Source organism: Doryrhamphus excisus, linkage group LG6, assembly GCF_037039965.1.
Source record: "Doryrhamphus excisus strain RoL-2023G ecotype Guam linkage group LG6, RoL_Dexc_Guam_v1.1, whole genome shotgun sequence".
NCBI lineage: Eukaryota > Metazoa > Chordata > Actinopteri > Syngnathiformes > Syngnathidae > Doryrhamphus > Doryrhamphus excisus.
The window spans coordinates 12,025,612-12,038,338 of NC_136362.1; the positions used below are offsets into that span (position 1 = coordinate 12,025,612).

The following is a 12,727-nucleotide window of genomic DNA, read 5'->3' on the forward strand; positions in this document are numbered from 1 at the left end:
GCACTGCAGAAGTAACAAATTCATTCATTAGAAATAACTATAATATCTTGACTTCAGCTTGGACAATACGAGCCCACCCGTGTATATCGTAAAGCTAAAAAAAAATGGTTAGCAAAAATCATATTAATTCTTCCTCTTCATCAAGACTGTTTGCCCTATTTTCCTCTCAGACTTTCCGCGCGTGTGATTAACTGGACACCAACCCCGTAACTCTGCCAGACAAGATCGGATTAATGGGAAAATTCGACAGACTGCGTCATCTGCGTTTCATTTCACGTCATCAAAATCCTGACTTGACATATTAACACAATGCATTACCTCAAAAAACCTTATCTCCTAATCTGACACTCATGACCATGGTTTATTCACAAGAGGTGAAATGCAGTTAAATAAGCAAATGTCAGTATTGGAAACAATCACTACTCCAAAACAATAAAATGAAACAGCAGACATATACAAAGATAGGATTGGGTGACGGGTTTAGGGTTCAGTCTAGATTGAAAAAGAATCCAAGAAAAAAGCCGAGTCACCTGGGAGCCCAGAGGTGTGCTCCACTGATCACCTCCTCGCTGAAATCAAAGTGCCCGGTTCTGCACCTTGGGGACCTTCGTAACATTCCACTCTTTTTTCCTCTTTCCCTTTCATCAGTCTTCCCAAAACACAGAATCTGTTGCTGCTAACTCAGAAGGAACATGTGCATACGCTCACTGACACACAGACCTTTTTTTGTGTGCCGTCACAGACCACATGCTGGAATAACGTAGATTTGGCAGGCGGATAAGGCAGATCTGGGCTGGACCGTAGGGGAATGGATTCAGTGTTTATCTGATTGCCTGTCTGTTTTCCTTCCATGTTAAACCACTGCGGATTAACCAGTAAATCTATCCACACATCTATGATGCCCTATTAAGAGATACTGTACATTAAATATCCCATATTTAATATTGTTGTGGCAATTTGGGAACACTTGTTCTACAGTATTGTGAACAAAATTCATTGGCTGTGTTTTAATGCTATTCAATTAAGAGCCACTTTTTTTCTTATTCAGGACGAGTGGTTAGCACGCAGGCCTCACAAGCTAGGAAACCTGAGTTCAATTCCACCCTCGGCCATCTCTGTGTGGAGTTTGCATGTTCTTTCCGTGCATGCGTGGGTTTCCTCCCACATTCCAAAAACATGCTAGGTTAATTGGCGACTCCAAATTGTCCATAGGTATGAATGTGAGTGTGAATGGTTGTTTGTCTATATGTGCCCTGTGATTGGCTGGCCACCAGTCCAGAGTGTACCTCTCGCCCGAAGACAGCTGGGATAGGCTCCAGCACCCCTGCCACCCTTGTAAGTATAAGCGGTAGAAAATGAATGGTAATGGTATAATTTTGTTTGAATATGCATCAGGTTACAATTGAGTGCATCACATAATCAGTTCACATGAATGAATGAATGAATTTTGACATTAAAAATGTAAAAAAGTATAAAATAAAAATAATGAAAAATACAAACAAAAGTTTATTTAGTCTAAAAAAATTCTGAAAATGATATCACTTTAGAGTCAATTTGTAAACATTTCATAAAACACAAATGCATTGTTTTGTGACTCAGGTGGATGCATTGTACTCGCACACCCAATGTCATGTTGTGCAGTCATGCCGCAGCTTGAATTAAACTACCAATATAGAGCGACCATAAACGTGAGAGACACTTTATCCAAATAAAGATGAAACAAATATCTGAAATCTCAGATTTCATCTATCATATATAATATCTAGTCAGTTTCTGATTTTTTGCTTTGATTTTGCTTTTTTCGCATCATAGTCTATTGTCCAATGACAAGCAGGGCAAATGTGCCCCACCGACCTTTTCCTCCAGCAACATAATACCACTGCTCTCAAAAAGCAGCATCGAAGAACAAAAGTGCTGTGCAGATAAAAATGACAAATAGAGAAAGCTCGACTTTCAACAACAGATAAAAGCCACGTATACAAATAGGAATATAATGTGAGTCGATGATGAGCAGCTTTTATCATTTTTGCAGAGGGACTATAAATCACCTGCAGTAAAGTGGCATATCTTATATTGCTTCAAAGAAAACGCAGGTGGGTTATTGCCATTCCATTTTTATAGTCATCATTAAGGCTTCTGTCTGAAAATATCCCATTACGGTGCAGTACCTTTCTGGATCCTGTCTTAAAAAGAACAATGCAAACCAATGTTTCAGTATGAAGAATTTCAAGTGAAGCAACTTTAAGGATGAGAAAAAGCAGGTCAAAAAGCCAAAATACTTCATTTTTAACACCCAAAGCCTCACCTGTTGTCAGCCTTAGTGATGTCAATGCGTGGGAGAGTGGCGATAGGCAAACTTGTCGGTCTGGTGCAAGTCCCCGGATCGCCTTCTGGTGATAGCAAACTTCCCCTCTCTCTTTCTTTCTCAGCCTGTCGCCATGACAACGGAGGCAGCTGCAGGTTGCCGGAAAAGCGCCGATGTACTTTGCACACCTCTACTCCAAGAGTGCTGCCCGAGGAAAACTGCCCCGCAGCAGGGTCCTTATTCTCCTGATGGAAAATGACAACATGACAGCACGTTAGTGGTTTTGATGATGAAGTCAGAGCTCTTCAACTAAAATGCCAGATTGTTTCACAAAGTGGGCAAACCTGCAAGTTCATTTCTTATGTTTAAAAAAAATTTAAAAAATAAAAATAAAAATAAAAATAAAAATAAAAATAAAAATAAAAATAAAAATAAAAATAAAAATAAAAATAAAAATAAAAATAAAAATAACCTTAAACTGTGAACTGATTATGTGATGCATTCAATTGTAATCTGATGCATGTTCAAATGAAATAAAACCATTACCATTATGTTAACGAAATTGCCAGTGAAGAATCCTGCGTTTTTATGTGTTCTACACTTCAACATGTGCCTTTTATTGCACCAGCAAAAAGGAAGTGAGGAAAGCCAGGGCTCTGACGTTATTCTCATTTCTCACGTGAGTCTGTTCAGCTGTGGGTGAGGGTAACAATCCCCTATTGAGCAGGGGTATCCAGTGTGGGCCAAGGGGCCATAAGCAGCCCATGGCACAAAGCTGACATGCAATTTTTCCTTAACAAAACATCAAAGTGACCCTTCCATTCTTTTATTTTTCAGTATGTAGCCTGAATAAAGCATTGATTTTACCAAGTGAAAAAAACAAAACAATATGATGTAATAGGTCTCACAAGTTCCTGCACATGAGACACAAAAGACTGAAGAGTTTCTGCATGAAAACAGACTAAAGGGGCCGGAAGAATAAGATATTTTTACAAACAGAAATGCAAGCAACTCTGCTTCTTTTCTTTCTGCTGACTCAGCAGCATCTTCTCGGAAATGCTGTCTATCTGATGTATCGTGCCTGCATTTGAGACATAATACTTGCGGGGCGGAAGCTGAAAACTGAGCCACATTATTCAATTGACGTGTCCTGAAAAAATATCTGCGGCTACTTCTATTTACTGCCAATTTATAAAACACATGGACTTAAAATATCCGGATCAATATTTTACTGTGGCAGAGGAAAATTCGAACCCAATTGAATATTGATTGCATCATTGACAGCCCCCGTATAATTCAAGCGCTTCATTGATCAAATGGCGGCCCGGTGGCCTTCATGTGTTTTACTGTATTTAGGTGTGTCAGGAACATAAAATGTTTATTGCTTTAAAAATATAAAACATTTGAACATTACAGAAACCCTTTGTAGTCTTCCATGTGGTACTATGGCCATGAAAGGATGACTGGAATAAAGATGAAAGGTAACACAAGACCCAAATGGACAAAATGAAGCTGCAGTGTTGAATGGAGGTGGAGTGGGTGATTTCTACATGGAGATGAAAGGGCTTTCTTGGATACAATAACTATTTGGGATATTTCCATAAATCCGCTTTTGGTGTCATTTTGGTTGGACAGCCAATCCTGGGAAGATTCACCACTGTTCTATGTTTTCTCCAATTGTGGATAGTTGCTCTCACTTTTTCCACACCACTGTACACGGGTAGACTACAGCACCTGATTTCACCTTCATCCATAATATATGATGATTCTACTCCTGTTCTGCTGTTTTCTGAAAACATATTCTCTCATTTTGTGTGCTTTCATTTTGACAAGAGTAGAGATGGATGCCGCGCCTAAATCTCAAAGGACACTTAAACTGAATTGTGACTTCATTATCATGGAGCCAGTTTCAATTTTGTGGGCTCGCTGCTCACCACTGAAAGGCTATAAATGAGAAAAGTAAATAAAACTTATACCAACTGTATACCATATTTTACAGACTATAAGTCATACTTTTACTCATAATTTTGGCTGGTACTGCGACTTACACTCAGGTCAAATATATACAGTAATGTATATAATTAAGTGAAAGTGGGGTTTGGTGACACCTAGTGGCAACAATAATGAACTGTGTTAATCTTGTGACGCAGTTAGGCACATAAGTTGAACCATACATAGCATAGCGGACGCTTTTTGTAATGAAAGTACAAAACAATACAGTTTTTTTTCTCTGTACATTTGATGGGTGTGGCCTATATTCAGTTGTGTTCAATAGTATATCATTTTACCAATGCGACGTATACTCCAGAGCTACTTATAGTCAGAAAATACAGCAATCTGTTTTCAGTAGCTATGTCTGATATTGGCTTTTTTGCAGAAAACTGATATGCCGATATCATCATTGAACCAGTCGTGATGTGCTATACATATCACTATATTGACAGTTACTATGGTACCCATTATGTCATTGTATGGTCATATCACCTCGTACTTCGGTACGTGACAAAAAAAAAAAAAATTACAAAATAAAAAACATTAAATAAAAGCTTAAACCATATTAGGAAAGCAGGAAGTGAACAAATGTAACAGTTACTGATTGTAAAAGTACCAGATGGAGGGGTAGGATTTAATAAGCTTTGCTTCTTCCTACTCCTTTTGGACATGTGGAACTGTGAACTGATTATGTGATGCATTCAATTGTAATCTGATGCATGTTCAAATGAAATAAAACCATGACCATTACCATATCATCCAACTCTCAATTTCCGACACCAATATCAGCTGATACCGATACCGATTCCGATATGTGTAACATGACATATCTTCCATGGTGGAATGAACACATGTGTTGTATACAGCATTTTTAAAATATTGGTTTTGAAGATCTGGAAAAATTGGAAAACCAATATCAACTTTTTATGCTGATATTGGGTCGGCATCCCTATAATTTTCATTGCATAATAAATTTATTATGGTACTAATCCGGTGATTCTTAACCAGGGGTACGTGTACCCTTAGTGATACACAAGGAACTAACAGTACAGTAGGATGGACAGTATGTGGAAAGATGTTGAGCCAATATTCGTAGTAATTTCATATTAATTTTCTTAATTTCATATTAAGCGTTGGGTTAAATTAACCAAACGTGGGGTTGGTCCAATATTTAACCAGCGCTGGGTTGTGAAACAACCCAAATTGGGTTATTTTTAACCCAGCATTTTTTAAGAGAAACTATTTTTAGCACAGTTCCTACACTTTTAGGGCCTATAGGAACTAAAAGTGTAGGAACTGTGCTAAAAGTAGTTTCCCCAGGGAGACAATAACTCGCAGCACAGCAGTGCCAGACTCATAACAGTTGTGTTGCATCCTACTTTTGAAGAATTATCAACACATGTAAGTGACGGGGTGCTCGTGGTGTAACAAAAAGGCTCTGGGAGTACACAAAACTAGAAAAATTTGGGTAAGTTTAACACCAAGAGTGCATATGACGAAATATTGAGTGAGACGTCAGTGATGTCTAATGAGGGCCAGACACAGTAACAAATTAGTCAGGATGTAGCCTGCCTTTTGAGCACAAGTTGGACAATGTCAAAGTAAAGGATCTGGCCAACCATCAGTGTCATAAACATCGAAAGGAAACAGATGGGCTGTTCTATGTTTCCATTCAATCTGTGTCCTAAATGTCATCCTGGCGTGGGCTGTCTTTTAACACCCTTTTGTCCTCTTGCCACCCCACTCCATCATCTTCATGACGTTCTCTCTAAAACACACACACAAGCACACACACACACACACATAGTACATACTCCAGCTCCAGTGTGTGCCCTGTGCGTACAGTCATCTTTTTGAGTCATCAAACCACGCACAGACACACTGAATCAAACCGGTCGAGTGAATCCTCATTAGAACTCACGAGACTGCATCCAAAGGAAACACAATCACAATCGCATTTTAAACAATTGGGAGTCATAATGAAGCTTTCAAGGTAGCATAAAATCATAAAAATTGTGATGAAAGCATGGCTGGATTCCTATTACACTGTTGACTGATCAATCCATATACTTACATCTCCTGGTGTGACTCCTTGAACACTCCTGCTTTTCTTCATCATAAGCCACTTTTCAGGCTTTCTGTGGCGCTCTCTCCAATGACACAGATCTTTCCTTCTTCTCCTGCTTGGGCTGTATCCCCGAAACACCTGCCCACGAAAAGAGGAGAGGAGTGTGGGTGAAAAACGTATTCTTCTCCACATGCACTTACAAGTCAATATTATGTACTCATTTTACAATTACAATGGCTTATAATCAAGGCGCTGTAGCTTTGTCAACGCCACAGGGAGTCCATTAAGCTAATGCTGTGAACGAAATGAACCAACTAATGCTTCCTTTCTGGGAACTTTGCTGATTATAATTGAATCATGAAGATAATTTGCATATTTTTATCTAGTGTGTTTTCTGGATTGTAACTCATGCCAGTCATAAAATACGTCATGAAGAGAAAAAAAAACATATATAAGTCACACTGGATTATAAATGGCATTTAAAAAAAATGTCTGCTTAACCTCACCAGGGTCAAGGGTATTTTATACATTTTTATTATGTAAATTATATATTATGTAAAATTATTATTTTTATTATATTTCATTAATATTTAAAATTATTTTAAAAAATTTTACATCAATTTTTTTAACTTTTGTTTGTATTTTTCATTATTTTTATTTAATTTTTTTTTTACATTTTTAATGTCAAAATTCATTCATTCATTCCTGTGAACTGATTATGTGATGCACCTTGTTTATTATTTTCTACCGCTTATACTCACAAGGGGTGCTGGAGCCTATCCCAGCTGACTTCGGGCGAGAGGCGGGGTACACCCTTGACTGGTCGCCAGCCAATCACAGGGCACATATAGACAAACAACCATTCACACTCACATTCATACCTATGGACAATTAGAGTCTGCAATTAACCTAGCATGTTTTAGGAATGTGGGAGGAAACCGGAGTACCTGAAAAAGACCCACATTGCCACATGCAAACTCCACACAGAGATGCCCAAACCGACAATCGAACCCAGATCTTCCCACCAACATGCTAACCACTCAACCATCATGCAGCTGTTTAGAAATGCATTTCCTAAATTCAAGACATTTTTCATTTATGTGCAGTACACTCTGACATTGTCCATGTTGCATTTGCCTGAATGTCTTCCACTGTGGTCCATTTAGATCTGCCAACCCGCTCTGAAAGCAAGGTTAAACTCATCAATTATAAACTAACCACGGCTGGATATCAACCAAAAGGCAGACACGAGTGACTAGTCTTTGTGACAGAGACGAATCAATATTTTCCATGTCACCATTGATTCAAAGCTCTCGGCCATTTTACCCCCCCCCCCCCCCCCCCATGACAGGCACTATGTCCATGCGTTAATGTAGGACCGCCGTTGCTGATTTTCAACAGCGCAATTGTCCATTTCAAGTGGCGTGAAGAGTGCAGTAAAAACAACACGATGCTATCATTTCTGTAACATCCACACAGAGCGGATAATATTTTATTTCTACAAATAAAAACAAAACATTTTATGTCAAAACTCCAGACATATTAAAATGAATGTATTGGAATGTGCAGACACATTTTCAGATAGAACTAGTTGACTGTTTTTGTCTTATTTTGACCCAATACTGTATCTTGGAAACTATAGCCAATCTGCACTTCTGACTTGGTTTTGATCAGTGAACCAAAAGTAAGAAAAATTAACAATTAAACAAGCTTGACATACTAAAATACACTGTCATACTACACAGAGCTTTCTGGAGAAACACTTTTATGTATCCTCCGTCACCCCTGAAATAGGTCATCTCCATGGAGGCTGTCTGCCTCTACAAATTGGTTGTTGATGGGGAAGCAGTTCACAGAAAGGGACATTAAGTGGCTCTTGAGAAGCTGGTGAGTATTTTGTTTGGATTTTTGATTTGAACACCAGGGATTGCTGTGTGTACCATCACTGTGCTAGGATACAAAACAAAACAAACGAGCTTGATGTCTATCTTTGTTGCCTGGACTAAGATGCTCTGATTTTTTTGTATTTATCATTAGCCACGTTTACATGGACCCAAATATTCCAATTCCATTCGGGTTATTTGCGGAAAGAACGGAAAGAATGTAACTTTTGTATACACCTCATTCCGAAAGAAAAATGCCAATCTGAATGAATAGATAATCGGATTCACAGGGGTGGAATATTCCTTTCCCCAATCCGATTGAGGTATCTTGTATCCGCTCAATTGGAAAGTTGTCAGACTGTGTTCTTCTTCGTGGTGTTTTTCTTCTTCTGTTGTTTATTGGCGGTTGGCAAGCAGCTTTCGTGTGCATTACCGCCATCTGTGGAACAGAATCTACACCCTTCTATACGCCATTCACAAGTCCAGTTTTATTAAAAAAGAAAATAATTCTTCTTAATTATAAAATATTAGCAAGATTGAACTTTATCTTTTCCTGTTTCCGGGTGCGTTCTTTCAGCGAATGCTGAGATATGACGTAACACGCAGCTCGAGACGTTCTTCGATTTAAAAAAATGGAGGCGAGCAATCGGCACTGGACTGCTGCGGAAAGTTTGTTTTTGATGAAAACAAAATTTCAAGACTGGACGAAGGAAAAACTGGCAATACGGAGTTATTCCAACAAGTGAAAGAAAAACTTGAGGAAGTCGGTATCACTTAATGTTGGTGTTTACGCTTTACTGCGCATGCCCCATTCACTATATATCACGGTTGATTATAGCGGCGCATGTAGACACGCGATTGGAATATTCCTTTCCATGTATACCATTGCTCTCGGAAAGGTCATTCGGAAAGATTCCATTCGTGGCTATTGAGGCTTCCACAGTTTTCAAGCAACAGCACTATCATGTACGTTGGCAAACTCAGCATGTATAATAATGTGATGCCATTCATGTACAGTTGAAGGCTGTGTAGTGCAGTGTCATTAAATGTCATCCAGTTCAAATTGCTTCTCAGACACAACGCTTGCTTTTATGGTCCCATAACAAAGATGGCTCAAGAAATCCCAAATGAAACTGTATTTCATTATAATTATTCCAAAACAAACCAAACAAAGACAGCATTCAGCATCATATACGCATGCAAGAACCATGACAACTTGCATTTTGCAATGCATGGAGAAGCAACTACCAACGGTCACAAGATTAATGCTTAATGCTTTCCAAGTATTCTATGTAATCAATCTGATTTAACCTGAAAATGACTTTAGATATGACTTTACAATACCATCAAAGACTTTCAACTCGACTTTGACATCAATGACTCAGGACTTCAATCAAATTGTAGTCTGATGACTTGACAATACTTGAGATTTTCAGTGCATGTGTTGAGTAAAATGTGTCCCGATTCCGAATAAAATATCCAACTAATGTGATTATTATGTCACTTAGTGTAAGACAACATTTTCTGCCTCAAATTTAATCAGTTGTAGAAAATTGCACAACACTTACAGTACTTTTGACTTGTAAGGAGTCAAAATTTCATGCCTATGACTTTGGATTTGAATCGATCTGTCTTGTTTTCACTTGAGACTTGAATTTGACTTTCCCTGAGCCTTAAGATTAAAGACTTGAGACTTAAAAAACAGACTCGCTCCCACCTCTACTTATTAGCCAACATACGGTAAGCTCATCTTATTGTGAAAGTTGCGGTCATGAGGTTAAAACCACGTTAAAAGCAACACACAGTACATGGATACTGCATCTGATCTTCCCACACAGTGTGTGTGTGGGCATGTCCTCCATACAACAGTATCCGCCACACACATGCAGGTGTACACTACATCCCATTACACTCAGTACAAGTTAGGATGTAATAAAACTGGCCAAATGATCTGTCTCTTTAATTATGTGCCAAAAGCAGTTGGCATGCTATGCGATATAAAAGTTATTTCGCCCTAATGAACAGGAAAAAAAACAAGCAGGAAATAAAGTTAACTTGAACCAAAGTGGCTCACTGATCATAACGTATCTTCTCCAAACTATTTTAGTGTAGAAATTTTCATCGTTAGTACAGACGGGCTGCTAATAATCAAATGCTTTTGATGCCGGCCGGCATCAAAAACTATCAGAGAGACATTCTCCCATCCCATCCCATCAAAACATGATTTAACGTAAATATTTCACCAAATTCCCATCCCGAGTTTTAAGGAATTTTCAGATTCAATTACACACTAGCAGAATGGTTCGTAATAGGGCTGTGGAAAATAATCAAAGGCTAGTCAACCTTTGATGTGAACATATCATAGCTGACAAGTGCCGACGTTTTAACACGTCAATTACTTCACTCCTTTCTATAACAGAAAAACTGCTACATTACATCAGTTGGAATCGTAAAAAAAAGTCAAGACAGGCAAAACAAGAGACTGACATCAGGTTTAAGGCATCACTTCCATATGTTGGCATACACTAGATTAGGATTTGTCCAAAGTACACTATGATGAGTGAAGTACTTTATATGACATGTTCTCCCAACCTGCTGACTGTAGTGTTCAATAACTGCCACATCATAAAAAAAACCTTGCACCCAATCAAATATGTGAGTGATAACAATTGTGATGATTTGAACACCAATACATAATTAACTTATAAATGATGTAGTTACATGAAGTAATTTGGCCCCATACCTTTAGCTTCCTGGTTTGCAGATGGTGTGTGTTACAAGCAAAACAGAAGGTGCTGAAGGTGTACCCCATGCTAAATAACATGCATGACGGCAGCGGACACGAAAGAGAATGATTCTTATTGGATTGAAGTTCCTGTATTATGTCAATATTATCCGAGTAGTAAAAATCGTGTGTGTATTTTGCAAAACTTACAGTAATCAGTAATGACTTGCATTACTGCAATTCTGCAGCTGTCAGAATCCATGATATAAACTGTTCCAAAAATACTGTACAATAACCGTGCAATAAACCGTGCAATAACCATGCAATAAACAAGTGCAATAACCATACAAAAAAATGTGACTTGATCAACATGGATACAGCTGGAAATTGTGTATATAACTTCTTGTATTACCTTTTTTTTTTACTTTTACTATGCTTTTCTCTTCTTTTGCAGCTATTAGAAGACACCAAGCGTTACCAATTTTAATTTTATCATCAGTATACCCCAATAATATAAACATTACAACCATGACATTTCCATTTCAATTGAAGACCCTTGTAAATAACCCTGCAGGTGTGGAATGTGTCATAAATATATGTGGGCAAAAAATATTTTTCTGAAAGCAAGTAACAGACAGCCTGGTAGATTTTCTCGGATTTTGGCACAAGCTGATGGCTTTTGGTGTCACCAGCTGGGAACCTTTTGATCAGCATAGCTGTAAATGCTTCTCAAGTCCATCCGCACGGAATGCAAAGTAATCTTCTCAGTTCTGCGATACAGCTGAAAAAAATACCTCCAAAATACCCTAACTTTTCTGCTCACTTCCTGTATGTTTTGGTGTGTGGTCTAAAATTATTAATTAACTTCATCATATCACAAACATTAAATTTTTAATTATCACCTACTGTAGTTATTGTTTACACACAACCTTTTTAAAGTTTGATGTCCAACTTTGAAGAATTGATTAGTATATTTTCTTCACTGTGAATAAACCATGCTCGTTAATAACAGAATTCAAGCATGAACCGAGGCTGAGGCAATTAGGATTATTCAACCTTGCCAGAAGTCTGTGCTCCACCACGGCTATTTTTTTATTAGTTTTATTCATACTGAAAAAAAAACAACTGATCTTTTTCTTTTTGCATGTGTTAGCAGCAACTACTGCAATCAAGCGTTTGTGATAACTTGCAATGAGTCTGTGAAGGAATTTTGGCCCACTCAATTCTTGCAGAATTGTTGTCATTCAGCCACATTGGAGGCTTTTCCAGCATGAAGTACCTTTTTAAGGTCATGCCACAGCATCTCAATAGGATTCAGTTCAGGACATTGACTAGGCCACTCCAACGTCTTCATTTGGTTTTTCTTCAGCCATTCAGAGGTGGACTTGCTGGTGTGTTTTGGATCATTGTCCTGCTGAAGAACCCATGTTGGTTTCAGCTTTAGGTCACCAACAGATGGCCAGACATTCTCCTTCAGGATTTTTTTTGGTAGACAACAGAATTCATGGCAAAAGAGCACCAGACCATCACGCTACCGCCACCATATTTTACTGTTGGTATAATGTTCTCTTTCTGAAATGCGGTGCTTACTTGATGTAATAGGACACACACGTTCCAAATATTTTAACTTTTGTCTCATCAGACAACAGAGTATTTTCCCATAGGACTTGGGGATCTTCAAGCTATTTTGTGGCACAATTGAGAGGAGCCTTACTGTTCTTTTTGTTCAGCTGTGGTTTTAAGTATTGGAATTC

General features: G+C 38.2%; 1 protein-coding gene across 2 annotated transcripts in view; it reads right to left on the minus strand.

Annotated features, from left to right (window-relative positions):
* The window catches only part of LOC131125232 (3',5'-cyclic-AMP phosphodiesterase 4B-like), a 43,210-nt gene that overhangs the window by 28,233 nt on the left and 2,250 nt on the right, over positions 1–12,727 (minus strand). The window contains exons 2-3 of one of the 2 annotated variants that reach the window (XM_058066574.2): positions 6,372–6,503; positions 2,306–2,550 (exon numbers count right to left, since the gene is read on the minus strand). In XM_058066574.2, coding sequence (XP_057922557.2) covers positions 2,306–2,550; positions 6,372–6,416 — 290 coding nt within the window. In that variant the 5' untranslated portion in view covers positions 6,417–6,503. Of the gene's footprint in view, positions 1–530; positions 771–2,305; positions 2,551–6,371; positions 6,504–12,727 lie in introns of those variants that run through there. The other variant, XM_058066575.2, reaches the window with a different exon arrangement.